Here is a 25,714-nt window from a genome sequence, read left to right as displayed (position 1 = left end):
TCATCTTCCGATGAATCCTCATCTGAATCATGTGTAACCTGTGAGGGTGAAGATTTACTTACCACTGTCTTATCAGCTTGTTTCTTTTGAGAGGCTGCTGCTGGAAGTGATACACCATAGGTGGGGAGCTGCATGTAAGGGTTAATAGTGTAACCTATCCCTGGTACAGGAGTTGGAGGAATTATCTGTTCAGCTATACTGGATAAAGTTTGTGCAAACATAGCCCAAGGTGGATACAGTGCACTGAATCTGCATTGTATTATTTTTTTTTAATAACCCCTGGTGAAAGCTAAAACTATTTGCACACAAACCATCCTGAACCAGTTCCTGAGAGGATAACACAGCTTTGCAAGACAAACATGATATGAGTGTTGGTGTTGCTGTGAGTGTACCTTCCTCACCTTTGCCGCTCTTAGACATGATAAATAATCAACACTTCCACAGTGTACTACACAATTTGTGACTGTAATCACTTTAAACTTCTTAGTGACATACAATCCGGCCCTACCCATGCACCAGCATTGAGGATCGGAATAAACAGACAGAAATATAGTAAAGTCAGCAATCACACTAGCAGTCATATGTTATACATTAGTATAATAAGCAATATGAAAATATCATCAACTACAGCTACATTTTAAGTATGTTGGAGAACATAATACTGTATCATGTTTAAACAGATCTAATGTATTCAGACGCAATTGCGAAAGAAACAGTAAATGTATACAGACTCATGCAATAGGCACTTATCTAACTATTCGTACTCCGTACTCAATAGGGTAGATAGAGACTTAGGGGGTCATTCCGACCCGTTCGCACGCAACAGTTTGTCGCTGCGGTGCGAACGGATCTGGCATGCGCGACGTCCGGCGAAAGGGGTCGCCGGGTTATGTTGCGTCCTACGATGGAGGCGGTCGCAGAGCCGACTGCAAAGAAGATTGACAGAAAGGAGGCGTACCTGGGTGGATCCGGACTGTTGGAGACCGTTTTCGGGGAGTGGTAAGGAAAACGAAGGCATGTCCAGGAGAACGGAGGGCGGATGTCTGACGTCAAAGCCGGCTCCAGCATTGCAGAGATCGTCGCACAGGGTAAGTAGGTATAGGGCTGGTCTTGTCCTGCTTGAAATTTTTTTAGCTTAGCAGGGCTGCACAGGTGATCGCAGCCCTGCTAAGCTAAAATACACTCTCCCATAGGTGTGTACTAGTTGATCGCATCAGCAGCAAAAAGTTGCTGGCTGCGATCAACTCGGAATGACCACCTTAGTGCTGTATTACCCGTGCTCGGTAGAGTGGGATACAGGGAGACTCGCCTCGCTTCCAGGACCGATCAATACGTTAGGGGGGAACCTCAATAAGTTCTGTTATTGGGCTGTCTTTGGGGCCAATTGGGTAGCCCCACCAGGGGATCAATTGGCCTGCTTTCAATTACCAATGAGAAGTTGAATCCCCCTAGGTTATAATGTCGCAATTTTGAACAATGAAGTTTTATTAATAAAAACATTTTTTTTAAAGGTAAAAGTATCTAATAATTAACATCCTAAAAATCTAAAATTATTATTTTGAACAAAAATTGAGGCAGCTCCTGGGAAAAAAATCCGAAGAAGCACTATACTAAATGAAATTCCTTAAGCACAATCAAGATAACATTGCGGTGTGTGCCTAGAGGATGGTTTTAGCAGGAAAAAAATTTACCACACGGTTTCATATTTTTGTTTCAGACTGTGTTTAATAACATTTTAATAGCTCATGAATTACGTCTACTCGATATTTCATTTATCCCTTAATATCGTAACTTTACAGTAATGTTATCTTATGTTTTCTTGGGCATCAATTTAGACCATTTTGCACCACTTGTGATAAAACGTGGAAGAATGAATTATGAATATGTGTAATAGTAATTTTCTGTAGACAATATTTAGAATAAGCAGAATGTACAGAACATCTGATTTGTGTTAACTGCTGTGCATGCATACTCTTGTTCTGTCATATTGGAAAACAAATGACAGAATAACTTATGGCAGCTAATGAGTACGGACAACAGGTGAATAGAAGTACAAAACAACTGACCATTATCTCTTCTTTGCATAACTCAGAAGGCCGCACTTGTAGATGTAATTTCAGCTTTGCAGATATACTGTATCTTCAGACAAAAAGAAACCTGTAAATGGGTCAATGAAAATGCGCACTTTATGAACCTCATTATGAGCTATAATTAACACTAGAAACTATGAAAATTAAGTGCATTAATTGCAGGTTTATAATATTGTAATGTGAGGCCTGCCAGACTAACAGCAAGGTGAATGCTCCCCCAAAGGCATCTTTTTGGCACTGAGTTTATATAACACCCCCCATAGGCCATATAGTATACTGCAACTGTGTGATTGTAATGGGATCCTTAATATATAAGGTGGCTGTTTCCATAAAAAATGCGGATATAATCTTTCTTAAATTGAACCTGTCAAACCTAATGGAGGCAGCCATTTTGCAACCAAAATCCAGCCAATGCTTTCCACAGGAACTCGAGATCTCACAGAAGAGGTAGCCATTTTGTAAATTGAATTTGTGTTCAACCTATCCATTCCGGATAAACCAGTAAGACCACGGAGACCCGAGCCACAGAGTGACTCACACTTTATGCTGTATCTAGCTCGGGGATGGGGAACCTTCGGTCCTCCAGCTGTTGTTGAACTGCACATCCCAGCATGCCCTGCAACAGTTTTAGCATGGCCAAATAGCAATACTGTAGCAAGGCATGCTGGTATGTGTAGTTCGACAGCAGCTGGAGGGCCGAAGGTTCCCCATCCCTGATCTAGCTCCTAGCAAATAGAGTGGCTGAATATGGTTTCACCTCAGAAATGGCTGCCTCCATCATCTGAGGAAAAAATAAATATGTATCTTATCTTTTCCAGCATAATCGGTCATCTGGTGATGACATTTTACAAGTTTAGTTTCTAGAGGTGCATAAAAGGAATTACTGCTGTAGGGGACAGGAAGTCCCGTCTTTTATAGTGATCGCTATCAGCATAAAACATAGTGAGATTTGTTATTACCATTGGTTGTTGGATTTTAGCTTATAGATATATTTAACACAAGTAATTTCAAGTAACATCAGAGATTAAGATTATGGCAGTATCGGTAATGTGCAGTTGTGCGTACAACCAGAATAAAATCAGATGTTGAGAACAGAGCATTTGGTACGAGAGGAGGTGCAAATAGTTCAAACTAATGTAGAATCTGGTGATTGGATGCAGTTATTGCCTAGTGATTATAATCAGTCCCTTATAGCATATGTTTTATGTGACATTGGCCCAAATCTATCAAGCCTTAAAAAGTGATCTAGTAGAGGCTGATAAAGAGATTCATGACCAGCTCCACAGCCTGTGACATGACAGAAGCTGATTGGCTGATACTTTATCACTCTTTATCCATCTCCACTTTATCACTTAAGGTTTTTCACATTTAAGCGATTATTTAATAGATAATCTGCTACTAGTAATATGAAGTGTACTTGACAACAGATTTGTGCCTTTTATACCTCAATGATATCTTTAATAAAAAAAAATAGAAAAAAATCCGATTTCCTTTTGTGTATTCAGCTGTAAGGGCTTCTTTCCATCTATCCCTAAGAATTTGTTTTTCACCCAGTAGCACCCGAAAAATACATTTTAAAAATAGGATGAATGGTCTCCTTTAGGCTCGTTACCACCGTTGCGTCTTCAAATTTTAGCACTGCCTTTTAAATTATTGCGCCTCGTCACAGCGTCATAGTAGTTTGTGCTGGTAGAAGATGCGTTATAAACACATCACTAAAGCACACATTAGATTTCACAGGTGTTATCAATTTCCCAAGCAGATGTATGAGCCCTAAAACATGAATTATCTGTCATTTCATGGGTAAGTTATTGAACCCTCATGTTTCAAACTTTTTTTGGTTACACCTTTGCCTCCTGACTGAAATAATGTGGTAAGCCCTACAAGTAAATGATTTGAAGGAGAATGTGTTAAAAATGTAAGATATGTGCATGCATTGCAGACCGCATTTAACGGAGAAGTGCAAATTCTATTATCTGCATATTTCTAAATCACATTTAACTTGTTGTATGCACCAGGCAACTACTGTACATATTGTGTGACCCCAGAGCTAACCTAATATTGATTATCAGCAATCTGTGATGCCCAATTAGAAAATGTGTTAGGGTGTGTACACACGGTGAGATTCGGACTTAACCGATTCTCACTGTGCGACGGGGGGCCGGGTCGGCACTTAGCCAGCCTGGTTCTGTGCGATTTTGGCTAAGTGTCAATCCTGACTATCTCTTTAATAGAGATAGTCAGGATTGACTTGCCTGCACAGCCTATTTTTTCGGCCGATGCCGACCGCGCGGGGCCGCGCATCGGGATCGCAAGGTGACTGTCACCTTGCGATCTGCACTATCTTTTCTTCCGATTCTGACTATATAGTCAGAATCGGAAGAAAAGATCTTACCGTGTGTACACACCTTAAGAATCATAATTTTTGATGTTTCCTCTTTAAATGCTCCTAGCAGCCACTTCCTAACATCACAAGGTTGGTGCACGTGTTACTCTCTCTCACTTGTTGCAGAGAGTGGAATGTAGCATTGCTTGTATAAACCTGGAAGTAGATGTTATGTGTTTTTTTTTGTGTTTTTTTAACTTTTATTTACATTTGAAAGTACGTTTACTTCTGCATAATTTCTAATAAAATGTATTATCTATATCTTCAATGGAGAACTTCCAATACAAGTAATCTGCCTGAAATATAATAATGTAGCTTGTAGTGTGCATTCTGTGTGTTTTATTGCTGTGTAGTGCTGAAAAGTGTCTCTTGTGTGTAGCTGCCTTGGCTGCAGAGGAGCTTGGCCTTGAGAGATTTCATGCCTTAATTCAGTAAGTAACTTGTCGGAGTATTTAATCTGCGCTATACAAATGTATGTTTTGCTACGGTTGGGTTTTGTGTGGCTTCCCAAGTGCTGTTGATCTGCAAGCCAGGTCAGCAGCATGCTGGCACTTGTAGTTCCCAAGCTGTTGGAGAGCTTAATTTTTTATGTGCAGATGATTTAAATTTTTGTTTCTGTGAAATCTATTGTCTTGCACATTATTTTTCTTCTAGCAAATGTATTTTGTCTTCCACATATGTTATTCACTTGCTGACACGTTATAGGTTTTTATTTACTGTCCTCTCCTCCGTCCATCACCCCCCCTCCCTGTCCTTGCTGCCCTCCATCTCATCCTTCCTCTCTGCCCTCCCCTTCCTATCCTTGCTACTAATCATCTCCCCTCCCCCTTTCCTATCCTCCTCGCTATCAATCCCTCTCCCTTTCCTGCCCTCGCTGCTCTCTCCAGTCTGCTCTCTGCTATTCATCGCCCTCCCTTTCCTGCCCTCTCTGCCATCCATCGCCCTCCCTTTCCTGTCCTCATCCTTTCTCTCTGCCCATCCACCCCTTCCTATCCTTGCTGCTAATCATCTCCCCTCCCCCTTTCCTATCCTCCTCGCTATCAATCCCTCTCCCTTTCCTGCCCTCGCTGCTCTCTCCAGTCTGCTCTCTGCCATCCATCGCCCTCCCTTTCCTGTCCTCTCTGCCATCCATCGCCCTCCCTTTCCTGTCCTCATCCTTTCTCTCTGCCCATCCACCCCTTCCTATCCTTGCTGCTAATCATCTCCCCTCCCCCTTTCCTATCCTCCTCGCTATCAATCCCTCTCCCTTTCCTGCCCTCGCTGCTCTATCCAGTCTGCTCTCTGCCATCCATCGCCCTCCCTTTCCTGTCCTCTCTGCCATCCATCGCCCTCCCTTTCCTGTCCTCATCCTTTCTCTCTGCCCATCCACCCCTTCCTATCCTTGCTGCTAATCATCTCCCCTCCCCCTTTCCTAGCCTCCCTGCTATCAATCCCTCTCCCTTTCCTGTCCTTGCTGCTCTCTCCATCTCCTCCTGTCTGCTCTTTGCTATTCATCACCCTCCCTTTCCGGTCCCCTCTGCCATTCATCGCCCTTCCCTTTCCGGTCCTCTCTGCCATCCATCGCCCTCCTTTTCCGGTCCTTGCTGCCCTGCTCCTCCCACTTTCCACTCCCACGTTTGTATTTTGGGACCCTAGAACTGTCCGGGATCCTGGGATCTCAATCCCTAGTCATGTTATAATGTGTCATAAAAAATGATTTAGCACCTAATGAAGTAGGATGGGATTATGGCCTAAATGTAATATCTTACTGTACCAACCTGATTTTGCCTTTTAAAAACCAAAAAATAAGAAAATTGCAGTTTTAAATCTAGCAGCCATGTTGCCGGAATATTACCTCATCTCACGGGCTATAGCCTGGGGGCCCATATGTGTTAATGGTTCCTTTCAATAAGAAACTAAAACACTTGGAATTGTGGCTTGCATTATAAATTAGGTATTGGTTACATTTCAGTTTTGGGGCATCTTATGATGGAATCCTCTACTTCTCACCAGTGTACATAAATGCCCTGAAATGTGTACCACCATGGATCAGGTTCTCTCCTCCCCTATACACAGTGAGCAGATTTTTTACTGAGGGAGTAAAGGACAGTGACATATTGGAGATTGCGGGGTTGATGTATGGAGTAGTTGCCCATAGCAACGAATCAGCTTTGAGGTAGCGTTTATCATGTACAGTCTATAACATGATATATAGATGCAGATTGGTTACCATGGGAAACTTCGCTACTGCTCCACTTCTCCACTCTTATCACTGCCCGATACGTCTCCCCCTGTGTCCTGTTATAACAAGAATCAGTTTTTGTAATGGATAAACAAAAATATTGTATTGTAATACACACTCCCATCACCATGTATGATGTATTTCCCTTATTCTACATATGACCCTCCAGCTTATGTGGAAATACACATTTCCAGCATACCCTAATATGGTGGTTCTCAAACTGGGTCCTTAAGGCAACCCAACAGTCCAGGTTTTAGGGATATCCATGCTGGTGCACAGATGCTATAATCAAACTGACTGAGGTACTAATTAAGTCACCTGTGCCTTAAAACCTAGACTCTTGGGATACCTTGAGGACCTCGTTTCGGGACCACTGTGGATACTTTGCCTTAATATCTTCATAACTTTGGAGTTCCATGTCACATGTGATATTAGAAATAAAATAAATGTTATATTTTAACTGCTATAGTAACTAGTGCCCCCAACATAGACTATACTTTTCTTTCCCTTCTCCAATGTTTGTAATGCGTTCTTCTGGAATCCCAGCTTCTGTCAGACGCTAGTCTGCAAACGTTCTAGACTTTCTTCTCCAGAAAGACACGTTCCTATATTTTGGAGTAGCGGGTATAAGAGGTGGCATGGATACAGCTTGGGTTTTGCAGTAAAGGAACAGTGATGTTCGATATATATTTATGATTTTAGGGGAATATTTATCAAAGCTTAGAGAGAGAGAAGGTGGGTACACACTAATACCCCTTTCACATTACAAAAATAACCCAGTATCGACCCAGCATATTGCCGTGTCGACTCTGGTCAGTGTGCTATGTGAAAGGGGCCTTGGAGTGTAAACGGGTTCCCGTGTCGATGCGACCTGGGACCCGTTTACTACATAGGGAGAGGCGGCGCGGAGATGAGATCATCTCCCAGTGCCGTCTCCACCCCCGCTGCCAGCTCCGCCCCCCGCCGCTATGGCAACAGGTCAGGAAGCCAGCGCAGAGGCTCCAATGCCGGATCCCACCCGGGAAGGACCCGTTTCCAATTCTCGGGTGGGATCCGGCATTGGAGATGTGAAAGGGGTATAGGCGATATGCTCGGTAAGCAACATCACCTAGTATGTCCCATTCCCTGGCCAGGCCGCCCGAAAGCGGGCATACACACTGATATTGCACAGTGATGTCATGCCACGGCTCACCGAACCATGCAGCTTTGGATGATGAGTCCAAACTGAGCTGCATGCACGGCCAAGGGTCGTTAACAATCCGCAGGACCGCGCATCGCTTGTTTACAGCATACACACTAGTCTATACAGTAAACGTCGCTCAGGAAGGGTCAAAATGAGCAACGCCGTTTACTTTGACTAGTGTGTACGGGCATATAAAGTGCCAACCATTTGGCTTCCATGTTACAGGCAGTTTGAAAAGTGACAGGAACGGATTGGTATTTTATCGCTCTCCAAGCTTTGATAAATATTCCTCTCTAGAAGGTACGTGATGTGCCTTTTGGTCCTCTTAGATTTAGCGTATGGGGCCTCAAATTAGTTTGAACTGCATTGGTAATAGTATACATCTACAAAAGCTAATTTACTGGGTTTGATGTATTGCCTACATCTGTACATCATTACACACCATACATTTAACTTGTCAATAATTACTTTGCTTTCCATCTAGGAGTTTCAATAATGAAATTTTATTTTTTTCTAAATCAGCCATTCACAGGGCACTTGGTTAGGGATGATTAGCAAGGAATGTGCAGACTTTCTACATACATTCCGCCATGGATGATAAATTTCTGAGCATAGCTAGCTGATTTTACAGCGGATAAACTGGTTCCTTCCCATCATAAGCCTTGCTATCATGTATCCGCCTTTCTTCAGTATAGTGCATCACGGAGAGGAACATCTGTATAAACCAGTTATCGCATTTAATAGGGCAGCTTAAATACCATGTCATCCTTTTAGCTGTTAAGGATTGCATGTCTCTCCCCCCCCCCCCCCCCCCAAAAAAAAAAAACAAACAAAACAAAACCGTAAATTCTTTCTATGTGCGCCAGGGTTGCCAAATTTTGCAAAATATCTTTTTCCATTTTTTTTCTTTTTCATTTTACGCCTTGTTTATGGCATTTGAACATGCATTTTAAGATAAGCATGAACCTGTAGATAAAGTGTACTCTTAATATGGAAATATGTATTTGTGGCAGTCACTGCTTTACTGAATATACAGTAACTCATTGTTTACATTAATTGGATTGAATTGACCGAAAAAAACATTGGGCAAAAAATTGATAAGGCCCTCTTTTTTTTTTTTTTTTTTCTTCTGTGGTAAAATTTACTAAGTTCAGTTGAATTTCCCCCTCAACCTCTTATTAGTTCTTTACGTTTATTTAGCTAAGATTTGTACCTTCCAATACCTGTACTAATGTGAATAGGGATTGGTAGTTAACTCTCCTGGTTTCAAGAGTGATAGTGGCACTTGTATAGGAAAAGTGGTTGCTGAATCCAGCCTGAACTTAGATTAAACTACACTTGATGCTGGAGACCAGGTGTCCTGTGAGTGTTGCTCATTCCCTAGCTGGCATAGATATTCCTGCTGGACATATGTAAGCTTTAATATTCACTGAAAATGTCAAGCCGTTACATTTAAATACAGCAAGTCTTGGGTGCATGGCAAAAAATGCTGCTTCTATGGTCACAACATTATCTGAAATGTCAGTTCTGTTAATTTGCTGGGATACTCCTGACCATGTTGCTTTCTCTGCAGCCTCCTCCTGACCATTCCGCTTTTCCGCCTCCATCCAACCATGCCTCTTTCCTGTCTCTTCCTCCTCCTTCTGATCGTTGTTTCTCTGTCTCTTCCTCCACCCTACTTCCTCTTCCTCCTGACGCTACCCCGTCTCTTCCTCCTCCTCCTCCTGACCATGTTACTTCCCTGTCTCTTGATCCTATTTCAGACCATGTCACTTCCTTGTCTCTTCCTCCTCACTATGTCACTTCCTCGTCTGTTTCTCCTTCTCTCCACCATGTCGCTTTCATGTCTATTCCTCTCTTCCTCCTTTTGACCATGTCGCTTCCCTGTCTTTCTCCTCCCGACCTTGTCCCTTCCCACCATGTCGTTTTACTGCCTCATCTTCCTTCAACCCACCATGTGGCTTCCCCTTCTCTTCCAGCTATACCTGATCATGTTGTTTCCCCTTCTCTTCCTCATGACCATTTTGCTTTCTTGTCTTTTTCTGCAGCCTCCTTCCAACCATGCCGTTTCTCAGTTTTCTCCTCCTGACCATGTTGCTTCCCTGTCTTTTCCTCCTCATACTTGTGGCTATGTTGCTTAACAGTCTCTTCCTCGTTCTTGTGGCCATGTCTCTTAACCGCCTCTTCCACCACCTCCCGACCATGTGCCTTCCCTGTCAACATCTCTGCCACCTCCTTCCGACCATGTGCCTTCCCCGTCAACATCCCTGCCACCTCCTCCTACCTATGTCACATCCCAAATTACACATCTTTCCACCTGTCAATATTCTTTAATGTTCAACTGCCCTATTATTTCCTATCTTCTCTCCTGTTCCCCACTTTCTCACTCTCTGGCCCTGTTTCTTCCCATCTCCTCTCGAGCTCTCCCACTTTCTGGCCCTGTCCTTTCCCCTGTCCTGCTTAGTGCCACACATGCATGCACTTTTTTACAAGCAGCTGTAGTAAAGCAACTTTAGCTTAGTGGCCTTTTTTAAGTTGTAATATACCATTGATAAGCTCTAGACAGCAATAGTTATCTTGTATGACAAATGCTCTGGCTTATATAGAAAATGTGTACCATGCTTATTTGTGTTTTAATCCCCTAGAAAACGAACTTTGCAAAGTTCTAGTGAACTGAGAGAAGCCATATCGGACAATTATTCAATGTGGAGAAACAGATTTGGCGTGCTGCTCTTCCTGTACTCTGTCATACTCACAAAGGTAAGTAAGGAAAAGGTCTCTGCTTACTACTTAGATGCTGGACGTTGCAGGCTGATCTGGTCACTGTACTCATGGGTGATGGGTTGCTTTTCTTGTTTAATTTGGTGCCTGCTGTTCTCTTTCAAACTATTTACTACCATGCCCGATGATGCCAATTAACTTTTTTATTTTTCTAATGATGGCATTCTAGAATGGCAGAGTAGGTGTCCGTAACATATATAGCAGGGGTTGGGTATAAGATCCTGGCAGTCAGAATACAGACGCCGGAATGCCGGCAGGGGGATGAGCGCAACGAAGCCCCTGCTCTCGCCACAGGTTCTGTTCCCACTCCATGGGTGACGTGGACACCCAGGAGTGGGAATAGTTGCGGCAAGGCTGCTGGCTTTCTGGCGGTCGGGATCCCGGAGACTGTATTCTAACTGCCGGGATCCTGACTACATCCTTTATACGAGTGTGTGGGCACCTTTATGATGATTAACTATAAAGAAGGAAGCAAGAATGAGTGTGGTCTCCCTGGTGCAGCACTCGCTGAAGAACTGCCTGCTGTCCATGTTGGATTCCTATGCATGATAAACTGCAGTTTTGATAGTTAAGGGGACAGTTTGTTTTTAATTAAAGTAAATACAGGTTGAGTATCCCATATCCAAATATTCCGAAATAAGGAATATTCCGCAATACGGACTTTTTTGAGTGAGAGTGAGATAGTGAAACCTTTGTTTTTTGATGGCTCAATGTACACAAACTTTGTTTAATACACAGTTATTAAAAATATTGTATTAAATTACCTTCAGGCTGTGTATAATGTGTATATGAAACATAAATGAATTGTGTGAATATAGATACTTTGTTCAGTGCACAAAGTTATAAAAAATATTGGCTAAAACAGTGATCGCGCTGAGACCAAAAAAAAGTGGGTCCCAGGGACCCCTCACTTTTAAAAATTGGGGTCCTACCTGTCCTTTTCTGGGTCCCATCGGAATGAAGGTTTTAATTAGTCTTATTAATGATTCAAATATAAAAACACAAACTTGATTTGGACACTACAAAAGGGGTGCAAGGGGGAGGATGGGGTGACGATGCTGCTGGGCTGTGTAGCATACAGGACACCCCGCACTTTAGATGTAATTAGACATTTTGGTGACCTTGTGGCAGAAAGAGAATTGGTTCTCCCGCACTGACACTGAAAACTGCGACAGTGCGCGCCGAAGGCGCGCTGGAATTTTTTAGGGGCGTAGCTTTGTGGGGAAGAGGCGTGGTCACATAATAGTACCAATTCACATTATTCCACACAGTAGTGCCGCTTATACACATTGCACCAGGTAGAACCTCCTATACACACTGAGCCAAGGAGAGCACGTTATACACATTGCACCAGGCAGAGCACGTTATTCACATTGCGCCAGGCAGAGCACGTTATGCACATTGCGCCAGGTAGAGTACTTAACAATTATATGATTAAAAAACAGGACAACATTATTAAATAATACATTTTCTATATGTAATGGGTTTATGGTGCCGCTATAATAGAGCCCCAGACTGGATTTAGACACTACAAAAGTGTTGTGGGGGAGGGAGGGTGACAATGCTGCTGGGCTGTTATCATATCGGAAGTATGCATTCAGGATCCTGGCTGTCGGGATCCCAGCAGCGTAATACCGATGCCGGAATCCCGACAGCCGCCACAATACCAACGCTGGCATCCCGAGGAGATCAGGATCCCGGCAACGATATCCTGACAGTCAGGATCCTGAAGGGAAGTATGCACTGCCGCCACTGGTTTAGCGTGCGGGTGGGAAGGGGGGGGTTAGGATATGGTGTTGGGGAGGTTAGGGTTAGGCTGCAGAGAGGGAGTATAAGTGTTAGGCACTAAGGGGGTGGGTTAGGTTTAGGCTGCGGGAAACGGAGGGTTAGGGGTGGGAGGTTAGGGTACCCTCTGCACTCGTCACTCTTGTCGGCTTTGCTGCGATCGGGATGCTGGTGTCTGTATACTAAATGCCAACATCCTGACAGACGACTTCGGACACTTGGTACAACCAATGGATTTGAGTCATCCTGCCTGTAATTTATGTGCTGACTGATCAACTTCAGTGACACTCACTGTGCTGGCTGCCTTTACAGTAACCAGCGGCAACCAGCAGTAACCAACAGCAACCAGCAGTAACCAACAAAGGCAGCCAGAACAGTGAGTGTCACTGAAGTTGATCAGTCAGCACATAAATTACAGGCAGCATGACTCGAATCCAGTGGTTGTATCAAGGGTCCTGTATGCTGCAGAGACCAGCAGCACTGTCACCCTCTCGCCTCACACCCACTCCATACCACAAAAATGTTGCGTTTAACACCTGTTTGCCGGCGCCATGCAGCCCCCATCTCCGCCATCCCACCGATATGAACAGCCCCCCAGCCGCCACCGCAAGTCCAGCTCACCATTCCGCACAGCACGCACAGTCCGCGGTCACCGGCGTTCAACTTCCCCGCAGCACAGTGTGTAGCGCGCCGCAGAGCCGTCCTTGCTCTCTGTCCGGCTCACGTGAAGCTGCAGCGGGTGATCGGCGGGAAGGGGGGGGGCCGTCCTCACTGTCTGTCCGGCTCCCTTGAAGCTCCAGCGGGTGATCGACGGGAAGGGGGGGGGGGGGGCGTCCTCACTCTCTGTCCGGCTCCCTTGAAGCTGCAGCAGGTGATCGGGGGGGGGGAGAGAGAGAGAAGCCGTCCTCACTCTCTGTCCGGGGGGAAGGGGGGGCGGCCCGCGCAGCCACAAGAGGACTTAAACAAGATACAGGAAGCTTAAACAAGATGACCAGCTTCAGCGGAGCGCGTCCCCGGGGACCCACACAGTTTAGAAAAGTGAGTCCCCGGACCACAGATCAGGGTAAAATACGCGCTATAGCGCATATTTGCGAACACTGCTAAAATGACCTTCAGGCTGTGTATATAAGGTGTATATGAAACATACATGCATTCTGTGCTAAGACTTGGGTCCCATCACCATGATATCTCATTATGGTATGCAATTATTCCAAAATACGGAAAAATCCGATATCCAAAATACTTCTGGTCCCAAGCATTTTGGATAAGGGATACTCAACCTGTAATAGAAGTAAAGCACTTAAAAGCATGTCTTCCCTAATCTCTTCGCTGCTGCGGCTGGGGGTTTACTCACCCCTGTGCTGACCTTATTTTGGCAGTTTTGGAGCTGGTCACATTCCAACATCGTTATCCGTAACTTGTTTATGCAGTACACACAAACTATACCTGTATTATTGGTTTTAGAAGACTTTGAACTGTTGGTGAACAGTGTTGGTTTCTTCTTTGTGTTGCCCTACTCCTCAAATCTGTGGGTCGTGGCTGGGCTTGAAGACATCTGTGCATTGCCTCCTTTTGTCATAAAGCCCTGCCTCCTCCCCTCAGTTCTGATGTATGTTCTGAGGACGAGTCCCCACCATCCTTAGGACTTGCAGTTGTTTGAGAGCTATTCCTGAACAATGTACTTCACCCGCATGATTCATATGTAAAAATGTTCCTTTTTAGGTTTAAGGGACATTCACAGTGTGAAATGCACCTTGGGCCAATAGACTTGAACATATCGTGCAGTCATTTTCTAAAATCTGGGACCCCATATGAGTTTGTTTTTCTTCAACCTATCAATAATAAAAATGTAGTTTAACGTTACTGTGGGGTATTGTCAATTGAAGTCGGATCCATTCCAACATTCATTTGCTGTAGTACTGCTCTACCCCGTCTGTCCCCGCATCACAGCCGCCGCCCACGGCAGAGTTCACCTGGCTCCAGCAAGCGAGGTCTGTGACATCCTCCGGTGCTGCTCTCCCCGTCTGGTAGCATGCGGCTCTCCCGGTCTCTGCTCCCGCATCTCACTTCGACTTTTTTTTAAAGTCGAATTGAGATGGTCGAAAAGGTTTTGGCCCCGTTTTCGACACAAGCACGCGGATCGGCAGCTATTCCGCCGGTCCTCGTGCTTTTCGACAAGTCCAATTCCTTGACTTATCGAATAATTTGGGGTTAGATTGAATAGGTCAGAACCCCTTCCGACCTAAAAAAGTCGAAAACTGCCGTCTTTTAGACAGACGTCCGCTTTCGACTTCAATTGAATATACCCCTATCTCTTCAAAGTGTACACATCATAAAAACACTGTGTAGAGTATTTAAGGCTGAAGCGTTACGCATTAGACCACCTCCTTAATATAAATATAAATATATTGTCTATTATTGTAAAACTATTCGTAGAAAAAACTATATAACAGGTGTCTCTTTTGGGAACAGTAATGTAATTTCTCTAACGTCCTAGTGGATGCTGGGGACTCCGTAAGGACCATGGCGATAGAAGGGCTCCGCAGGAAACATGGGCACTTTAAGAAAGAATTTAGGTTCTGGTGTGCACTGGCTCCTCCCTCTATGCCCCTCCTCCAGACCTCAGTTTGATACTGTGCCCAGACGAGCTGGGTGCTGTTCAGTGAGCTCTCCTGAGCTTGCTGTAAGAAAGTATTTTGTTAGGTTTTTTATTTTCAGGGAGCTCTGCTTGCAACAGACTCCCTGCATCGTGGGACTGAGGGGAGAGAAGCAGCCCTACTCTCTGAAGCTAGGTCCTGCTTCTTAGGCTACTGGATACCATTAGCTCCAGAGGGATCGTACGCAGGATCTCACCCTCGCCGTCCGATCCCAGAGCCGCGCCGCCGTCCCCCTCGCAGAGCCGGAAGACAGAAGCCGGGTGAGTATGAGAAGCAAAGAAGACTTCACAGGCGGCAGAAGACTCCGTTCTTCACTGAGGTAACGCACAGCACTGCAGCTGTGCGCCATTGCTCCCACACACCTCACATACTCCGGTCACTGTAAGGGCGCAGGGGGGGGGGGCGCCCTGGGCAGCATTTGGGACCTCTTTTGGCAAAAGTTTAACATATATACAGCTGGGCACTGTATATATGTATGGACCCCCGCCAAAAATTGCATATTTAAGCGGGACAGAAGCCCGCCGCCGAGGGGGCGGGGCTTCTTCCTCAGCACTCAACAGCGCCATTTTTTCTCCACAGCTCCGCTGAAAGGAAGCTCCCCAGGCTCTCCCCTGCAGATACACGGTAGAAGAGGGTAAAAAGAGAGGGGGGGGCCCATAATTAGGCGCAAAAAAACAATATATTAACAGCAGCTATTGGGTTAACATTAAGTTACTGTGTTATTCCTGGGTTGATAGCGCTGGGGTGTGTGCTGGTATACTCTCTCTCTGTCTCTCCTAAGGGCCTTGTGGGGGAACTGTCTTCAAAAAAAGCATTCCCTGTGTGTGTGGTGTGTCGGTACGCTTGTGTCGACATGTCTGATGAGGAAGGCTATGTGGAAGCAGAGCGGGAGCAAGTGACGGCGCCGACACCTGATTGGATGGATATGTGGAAGGTTTTAAATGATAATGTTAATTCCTTGCATAAAAGGTTAGAAAAAGCTGAAGCCTCAGGACAGTCAGGGTCCCAACCCGTGCCTGATCCTATGTCGCAGAGGCCGTCAGGGTCTCAGAAGCGCCCACTATCCCAAATTGTTGACACAGATACCGACATGGATTCTGACTCCAGTGTCGATTACGATGATTCAAAGTTACAGCCAAACTTGGCTAAATCCATCCGTTATATGATTATAGCAATTAAGGATGTGTTGCACATCACAGAGGAAATCCCAGTCTCTGACAAGAGGGTACATATGTATGGGGAAAAGAAGCCGGAGGTAACCTTTCCCCCCTCACACGAGCTAAATGAGTTATGTGAAAAGGCTTGGGAATCTCCAGATAAAAAACTGCAGATTTCCAAACGGATTCTTATGGCGTATCCTTTCCCGTCAACGGACAGGTTACTCTGGGAATCCTCCCCTAAGGTGCACAAAGCTTTAACACGCTTATCCAAGAAGGTAGCCCTGCCGTCACAGGATACGGCTACCCTCAAAGATGCTGCGGATCGCAAACAGGAGGTTACCCTGAAGTCCATTTATACACATTCAGGTACCTTACTGAGGCCGGCGATCGCGTCGGCCTGGGTGTGTAGTGCTGTAGCAGCATGGACGGATACCATGTCTGAGGAAATTGATACCTTAGACAAGGATACTATATTGTTGACCCTGGGGCATATTAAAGACGCTGTCCTATATATGAGAGATGCTCAAAGAGACATTAGTCTACTGGGTTCTAGAATAAATGCAATGTCTATTTCTGCCAGAAGGGTCCTGTGGACTCTGCAATGGACAGGTGATGCCGACTCAAAAAGGCATATGGAGGTTTTACCTTACAAGGGTGAGGAATTGTTTGGGGAGGGTCTCTCGGACCTGGTCTCCACAGCTACTGCTGGAAAGGCAAATTTTTTGCCATATGTTTCCTCACAGCCTAAGAGAGCACCGTATTATCAAATGCAGTCCTTTCGATCACAGAAAAACAAAGTCCGAGGTGCGTCCTTTCTTGCCAGAGGCAGGGGCAGAGGAAAGAAGCTGCACAACACAGCTAGTTCCCAGGAACAGAAGTCCTCCCCGGCCTCTACAAAATCCACCGCATGACGCTTGGGCTCCACAAGCGGAGCTAGGCCCGGTGGGGGCACGTCTTCGAAATTTCAGCCACAAGTGGGTTCACTCCAAGTTGGATCCCTGGGCAATAGAGATTGTGTCTCAGGGATACAAGCTGGAATTCGAGGAGATGCCCCCTCACCGATACCTCAAATCGGCCCTGCCAGCTTCCCCCCACGAGAGGGAAATAGTGTTAACTGCAATTCACAAATTGTATCTTCAACAGGTGGTGGTCAAGGTTCCCCTCCTTCAACAAGGAAGGGGTTATTATTCGACCATGTTTGTAGTCCCGAAACCGGACGGTTCGGTCAGACCCATATTGAATTTAAAATCCCTGAACATATACCTGAAAAGGTTCAAGTTCAAGATGGAATCGCTGAGAGCGGTCATCGCAAGCCTGGAAGGGGGGGATTTTATGGTGTCTCTGGACATAAAGGATGCATACCTTCATGTCCCCATTTATCCACCTCACCAGGCATACCTCAGATTTGTGGTACAGGATTGTCATTACCAATTTCAGACGTTGCCGTTTGGTCTCTCCACGGCACCGAGAATATTTACCAAGGTAATGGCGGAAATTATGGTACTTCTGCGGAAGCAAGGAGTCACAATTATCCCATACTTGGACGATCTCCTCATAAAAGCGAGATCAAGAGAGCAGTTGCTGATCAGCGTAGCACTTTCCCTGGAAGTGTTACGGCAACACGGCTGGATTCTAAATATTCCATAGTCGCAATTGGTTACTACGACTCGTCTGCCTTTCCTGGGCATGATTCTAGACACAGACCAGAAAAGGGTTTATCTCCCGATTTTAGAATGCTCAGGAACTCATGACACTGGTCAGGAACCTATTAAAACCAAAACAGGTGTCCGTGCATCACTGCACTCGTGTCCTGGGAAAGATGGTGGCTTCATACGAGGCCATTCCCTTCGGCAGGTTCCATGCGAGGACTTTTCAATGGGACTTACTGGACAAGTGGTCCGGATCACATCTTCAGATGCATCGGTTAATCACCCTATCCCCCAGGGCCAGGGTGTCACTCCTGTGGTGGCTACAGAGCGCTTACCTTCTCGAGGGCCGCAGATTCGGCATTCAGGACTGGGTCCTGGTGACCACGGACGCAAGCCTCCGAGGTTGGGGTGCAGTCACACAGGGAAGAAATTTCCAAGGTCTGTGGTCAAGTCAAGAGACTTGTCTTCACATCAACATCCTGGAACTAAGGGCCATATACAACGCCCTACGTCAAGCGGAGACACTGCTTCGCGACCAACTGGTTCTTATTCAGTCAGACAACATCACCGCAGTGGCCCATGTAAACCGCCAAGGCGGCACAAGGAGCAGAGTGGCGATGGCGGAAGCCACCAGAATTCTCGCTGGGCGGAGAATCACGTAAGCGCACGGTCAGCAGTGTTCATCCCGGGAGTGGACAACTGGGAAGCAGACTTCCTCAGCAGACACGACCTCCACCCGGGAGAGTGGGGACTTCATCAGGAAGTCTTCGCACAGATTACAAGTCGGTGGGAACTGCCACAGGTGGACATGAGGCATCCCGCCTCAACAAAAAGCTACAGAGGTATTGCGCCAGGTCAAGAGACCCTCAGGCGATAGCTGTAGACGCCCTGGTGACACCGTGGGTGTTTCAGTCGGTCTATGTATTTCCTCCTCTTCCTCTCATACCCAAGGTGCTGAGGATAATAAGAAAAAGAGGAGTGAGAACAATACTCATTGTTCCAGATTGACCACGAAGGACTTGGTATCCAGATCTGCAAGAAATGCTCACAGAGGACCCGTGACCTCTTCCTCTAAGACAGGACTTGTTGCAACAGGGGCCCTGTCTGTTCCAAGACTTACCGCGGCTGCGTTTGACGGCATGGCGGTTGAACGCCGGATCCTAGCAGAGAAAGGCATTCCGGATGAGGTCATTCCTACGCTGATGAAGGCTAAGAAGGACGTGACAGCTCAACATTATCACCGTATATGGCGAAAATATGTTGCTTGGTGTAAGGCCAGGAATGCTCCTACGGAGGAATTCCAGCTGGGCCATTTCCTTCACTTCCTACAGTCCGGAGTGAGTTTGGGCCTAAAATTTGGTTCCATTAAGGTCCAGATTTCGGCCCTATCCATTTTCTTTCAAAAGGAGTTGACTTCTCTACCTGAAGTTCAGACGTTTGTAAAGGGAGTGCTGCGTATTCAACCTCCTTTTGTGCCTCCAGTGGCACCTTGGGATCTTAACGTGGTGTTGAGGTTCCTGAAATCCCACTTGTGTGAACCACTCAAAACGGTGGAGTTGAAATATCTCACGTGGAAGGTGGTCATGCTATTAGCCTTGGCTTCGGCTAGGCGTGTGTCAGAGTTGGCGGCCTTGTCACATAAAAGCCCCTATCTGGTTTTACATGCGGATAGAGCAGAATTGCGGACCCGTCCACAATTTCTGCCGAAAGTGGTTTCATCCTTTCATATAAACCAACCTATTGTGGTGCCTGTGGCTACTACTGACTTGGAGGATTCCTAGTTACTTGATGTGGTCAGGGCTTTGAAGGTTTATGTAGCCAGAACGGCTAGGGTCAGGAAAACAGAGTCTTTGTTTATCCTGTATGCTTCCAACAAGCTTTGGTGCTCCTGCTTCAAAGCAAACTATTGCTCGCTGGATCTGTAACACGATTCAGCAGGCTCATTCTGCGGCTGGATTGCCGCTGCCAAAATCAGTTAAGGCCCATTCCACTAGGAAGGTGGGCTCTTCTTGGGCGGCTGCCCGAGGGGTCTCGGCATTACAGCTTTGCCGAGCGGCTACTTGGTCAGGTTCAAACACTTTTTTGCAAAGTTCTACAAGTTTGATACCCTGGCTGAGGAGGACCTTGTGTTTGCTCAATCGGTGCTGAAGAGTCATCCGCACTCTCCCGCCCGTTTGGGAGCTTTGGTATAATCCCCATGGTCCTTACGGAGTCCCCAGCATCCACTAGGACGTTAGAGAAAATAAGATTTTACTTACCGGTAAATCTAATTCTCGTAGTCCGTAGTGGATGCTGGGCGCCCGTCCCAAGTGCGGACTTCTTCTGCAATACTTGTATATAGTTATTGCTTCAATTAAAAGTTATGGTTGCATCAGGGTTTGACCTGATGCTCTGTTATTTGTCATACTGTTAACTGGTTGTCATCACATGTTATACGGTGTGATTGGTGTGGCTGGTATGAATCTTGCCCTGGATTACCAAAATCCTTTCCTTGTACTGTCGGCTCTTCTGGGCACAGTTTCTCTAACTGAGGTCTGGAGGAGGGGCATAGAGGGAGGAGTCAGTGCACACCAGAACCTAAATTCTTTCTTAAAGTGCCCATGTCTCCTGCGGAGCGAGTCTATCCCCATGGTCCTTACGGAGTCCCCAGCATCCACTACGGACTACGAGAAATAGATTTACCGGTAAGTAAAATCTTATTTTGCATGATATCTTGGCTGAGATATACTGTACTATCTAAACTAGGGATTTTGTAAAGCTTGCGCCAGTGGGAATCCCAAAGGGGTGTAGTACGGCTGACCGGTGGGGAGGGGCGAGTGCAGCAAGCCCCCTGCGGGCTCGGTGGCGACGGTCGCCACGGGTTCTATTCCCACTCTATGGGTGTCGTGGACACCCACGAGTGGAAATAGTCCCTGTTGGTCTGCATGCCGACCACTGCGATACTGAGCGGTCGGGATGGTGGAGGAGGTCACGTGACTGTCGGTCACCCGACCACCACCCATCCCAAAGTAGTGAACTTGACGTGTCTCATTATGGGATAACCAACAAACTTATCTGATGAAGTTTTAGGTTATTCCATAACAAAACGCGCCATATATACTACCTCTAGACTGATCTTTACAAGATCCTCGTCTTGCTAATAAAAGAGAATCTATAATCGCAGCCTGCCTTAATACCATTCTTCCAATGTCCCGTGATCACTGAACGTATACTGTAGCAGAGCTTCTATGTAGATCTTGAAAAAAGTACAATTCTTGTTAGAAGATATGGAGTTTACCCAGTGATAACATGTGGATGAAGGTCTCTTTCTTGATAGTTTTGTTACACTGTGTCCAGTCCTTATTTCAGGGATGATCGAGCAGAAATCATGTAATGGAGAAAGAGTGCTATATAAATAAAATTATTATTATAATGATAGGTTGGGGCTGTAACTAATATATTTCACTTTATTTGTACTAGGGAATTGAAAATGTGAAAAATGAAATTGAAGACGCGGAGGAACCTCTAATAGACCCTGTGTATGGCCATGGCAGGTAAGACGACTTATGTTCCAGAGCATTTTACTGACAGCCCAGAGTGGAGCTAAAATATGTTTGGTTGATCTTTATGGGAATTGCAGTCGTTTTCTTATCAGCATGTTAAAGTTTTCTGTGGACAAAAAAGGAAAATTGCTTTAATTTGCACAGTTTTCTGCAATTCTTGCAAGTCATTTTTTTTTTAATCCTCTTAAGATGTTTGTATTTTGTCAATATGTACTTTATTTTCATACTGATTTTGCTTATTTGAGTAATAGCAGCAATGACACTTGTGAAAAGTAGATCATATTTGTAGATGCATTTAGCTAGTGTCAACTTTCTTCAAAACCAGCCAAACATACGTGCTGTGTATAACACACTGGAGCTGTGCAGAGATATTTCAGATCGGGCAACTATTGTGTGTTCATGGGTAGGTGTGTATGTGGGAGTGACTAGTATACAACATAGGGTCTGATTCATGCTTGGCAGTAAAGCAGAAAAGCATACCAGTGGGAAAACCCATGTTGCACTGCAGGTGGGGCAGATGTAACACGTGCAGAGAGATTTAGATTTGGGTGCGTTATATTTTATATCTGCAGGGTAAATGCAGGCTGTTTTTGTGTGTGCAGATGTGTCCGTGTGCAGCTTTGCTGCAGTGTGTACACATAGGCATACGCATCGCGGCACCACTATGGAACACCAGGCTCTCGCAGCTTTCCCATTCATTGCTATTTGCAAGTGAAGCTGCTGCCCGGAACGTAAAATAGCCGTCCACTGGAGCGAACGCAACTCATTCGCAATTTGCGCACACATACTGTACGCAGCCTTTACGCAAGAACGTTAAACATCCACTTCTCCAGTAGGTCTAAGGCTATGCAGCCTTGACAAGGCAGTAGTCACGCAGGAGCTCGCAGCTGACATCACGCCCCGTAAACAGCCATGACACCGCTGCGTTTTTACACCCACTCCCAGCCAACACAATGTTACCACCCCCAAACGGACACTTCCTGTCAATCACTTTGTGGCTGACTCCTCATTGCGAAACGAAATCGCAAAGGTACCTTTGCGCAGTGCGCGCGTAGTCTGCCAATAATCGCTCAATTGTGAAAACATCAGCGTAGCATACAACTCTAAATTAGGCCCTTAGGTTTCAGGATCTCTCTGCACATGTTACATTTGCTCCACCTGCATTGTAACATGGTTTTGCCCAGTTGCTTGCTTTTTTTACTTTATTTACAAACTTGATTCCGGCCAAAGTTCACAGCCTTAAATAGAAATGGCGTACTCCTCTCCCGAAAGATTGTGCTGCTTGGCTACAGATTTCTATCCTTGCCAATGTCAAAAATGTGCAGATGTATGTCTGGGAGGCTGTCGTTGAATCAATAAGCATTGGGTCGACCACTGAAGGTCGACATGCATTAGGTCGACATGGTCATTAGGTCGACGTGCAAAAAGGTCGACAAGGGTTTTTCACCTTTTTTCTTTTCTTTTCTTTCTCCATTTTTTCACCTTTTTCATACTTAACGATTCATGTGGGCTACAATTGGGAACCTGTGCCGAGCGCAGCGAGGCACCTTGCCCGAAGCATGGTGAGCCATGCGAGGGGACGCTGTGCACTAAATGAGGTTCCCCGTCACTTTATGAAGAAAACCACACCAAAAACAGTCAAAAAACTCATGTCGACCTAATGACCATGTTGACCTTCAGTGGTCGACCTAATGAACAACACCCGTATGTCCAGGAGAGGAAGTACTTTGAACCCAGACAAATGAACCTTTAAATCTACTTAAATAGTTTAGCATTTTTGTATGGTTGTTAGCATCTGTGAGCAATCAAAATAAAGAATTCTAAAACAAAAAAAAGTTTAATAATGGAAATAGCGCATAAAGTAAATTTGCCGGATATCCCCAAAAAGCACCCATGTTTGTGGGATATCTTCAAGTTCACAGTATACCCTGGATGTATATATGGGGGTACCACAGCCGATATCTGCTGCAATAACCTGTTTTTGTTCACAATAACAGGCCCTTATAGAGTTCTATGGGGGGGCTGCTGTTTCTGCGACTGCGTACTGGAGCTCGGCCCTTGTAGCTAAAATCATTTTACATGGCATTAGCCATTGTAGCCTCTAGGCTACTTAATGCAAAAGTTACTAGGAGAGGGAAACTCCAGATCCCTCCCCGGTAATGGTAACACGTGATTGCGTCAGTGATAACTTTACTTTGCACATCGCAGGGACAGGCTCCTATCAGATCCTTTGTCCCTGTGTGTGATTATTTATACACTAGTCACCAACCCTTCAAAATGACGGCACAACATAACAGCAGTGTCTGCGCCAGTGGCTGTGCGCACCCGAATGGAGCAACACTTGAATTGCATTGTCAGGCGCCATCTTGTTACCGCCGGTGCACAAAACACTTGAATTCCCCCCATGGAGGTAAGGAGCAGTATTAGCCTTTTATTATATAGGATGTTGGTGGTATGGAATAATTCTAATTAAATAATAACTAAATAACTAATAAATGCGCCTCTAAATACTAAGATTTTTCTCTGAAAGCCTAAGATGTCCCTTTACCTTAAGTCAGTGATTTTCAACCTTTTTTTTACTCGCGGCACACCGAACAATATTTGAAAATTCCCAAGGCACACCATCAGTTCCCCACATAAAAAAACAAAAAAACACACATTGGCCCTCACAGTAAAAACAAATCCACACATACATTGGCCTACACAGAAAAAACAATCACATTGCTCTCAACATAAATCTTGTTGCTCCCTACATAAATCCTATTGATCCCTACATAAATCAATTACATTGCTCCCCACATAAATCACATTGCTCACACATAAATCAATCAAATTTTTCCCCACATAAATCCTGTTGTTCCCCACAGGAGAAATAAAATAACAAATATTAGCCCCTACCGGTCAGCTGTCCTCCTTCCTGTTCCTCAGTGGCGTGGGTTGTTCATAGTGGAGTTCTGAGAATACTGAGTAGCGGGCGGGCAGGTGTGGATGTGGGTGGGCAAGGAAAGCTGTGTATGCAGGCGGGAACTGGGAGATGTGTATGCAGGCGGGTGGGCTGGCTGGGTGGTGAGATGCGGCGGCCGTGACCTACGATATCACACCGCCGCGTATTCAAGGCATAGGTCACAGCCGAAGCACGACTTAACCTCTAAGAAGAGCCTGGGCCAACAGTTCACTCTGAAGGTGCAGGAAGCTGCTCTGCCTCCGCGGCACACCTTGCAACTGGTCGCGGCACACTAGTTGAAAAAGCCTGACTTAAGTCTTGGGAGAACATTTTTCAAAGTTGAGCAGTGATTACTCTTTTTACGTGTTATGTTAGTGTATTACGTCCTATATTGGGGGTCATTCCGGGTTTATCACGCGCTGCAACTTTTTGCAGCCCATGCGATCAACTAGACGTCGCCTATTGGGGAGTGGTTTTTTGCATAGCAAGTCTGTGATCGCTTGTGCAGCCCTGCTATGCAAAAAAAGTTTTATGCAGAACAATACCAGGGTGTGAGTTACTTACCCTGTGCGATGAATCCAGCGTTGATGGTCCCGGAATAGACATCAGACATCCACCCTCCAAACAACTGGACACGCCTGCGTTCGCCGCACCACTCCCAGAAAACGGTCAGTTGACGCCCCGGAATGCCTTCCTCCTGTCAATCTTCTTGAGGTCGCCACTGCGACCGCTTTCTTCACTAACGGCGTCGCTGCCGGCGCCGGGCAATGACGCGGCTGCAGCACATGCGCAGTTCCGACACGATCGCATGGCTGCGACGAAGCGCAGCGTGCGATCGGGTCGGAATGACCCCCATTGTTTTCTAAATAAACTGCATAACTACAATATGTAATCGTGGGGCAGATGTATTAAGCCTGGAGAAGTGATAAAGCAGTGATAAGTGGAAGGTGATAATGCACCAGCCAATCTGCTCCTAACTGTTAATTTACATATTGGAGCTAATTGGCTGGTGAACTGCAGACCATGATGCAGTGGTGGTAATCTACCTAGGAAATTTAGGATTATACGTCAATTTTGTTTCATGTAGAAAAAAGTTTTGAGTGTCAGTAACTGCGGGGAGTCTCACACAGCGCTGTCATGTGGAACCATTAGTCTAGCGCAAAGTCCATCCCCTCATGGTGCTGTCCACAGGCGCCTTCTGCACTCAGCCTTTCATTGCTGCAGGAACCCAGAGGTTATCTTCTCCTTATGGCTGCAATTTGCAGCAGTGTAAATGCCGGATTCCTGTTACATTATTGCAGATACAATCTGTGACA

General features: G+C 45.6%; 1 protein-coding gene across 3 annotated transcripts in view; it reads left to right on the top strand.

The window, feature by feature from the left end:
* The window catches only part of MINDY3 (MINDY lysine 48 deubiquitinase 3), a 265,183-nt gene that overhangs the window by 29,458 nt on the left and 210,011 nt on the right, over window positions 1-25,714 (top strand). For all 3 annotated transcript variants that reach the window (XM_063921468.1, XM_063921466.1, XM_063921467.1), the window contains exons 6-8: window positions 4,856-4,907; window positions 10,526-10,640; window positions 21,372-21,445. In XM_063921468.1, coding sequence (XP_063777538.1) covers window positions 4,856-4,907; window positions 10,526-10,640; window positions 21,372-21,445 — 241 coding nt within the window. The remainder of the gene's footprint in view (window positions 1-4,855; window positions 4,908-10,525; window positions 10,641-21,371; window positions 21,446-25,714) is intronic.

Source organism: Pseudophryne corroboree, chromosome 5 (assembly GCF_028390025.1).
Source record: "Pseudophryne corroboree isolate aPseCor3 chromosome 5, aPseCor3.hap2, whole genome shotgun sequence".
Taxonomy (NCBI): Eukaryota; Metazoa; Chordata; class Amphibia; order Anura; family Myobatrachidae; genus Pseudophryne; species Pseudophryne corroboree.
The sequence above is the reverse complement of the archived record's forward strand: the minus strand, read 5'-3'. Positions and strand labels throughout refer to the sequence as shown.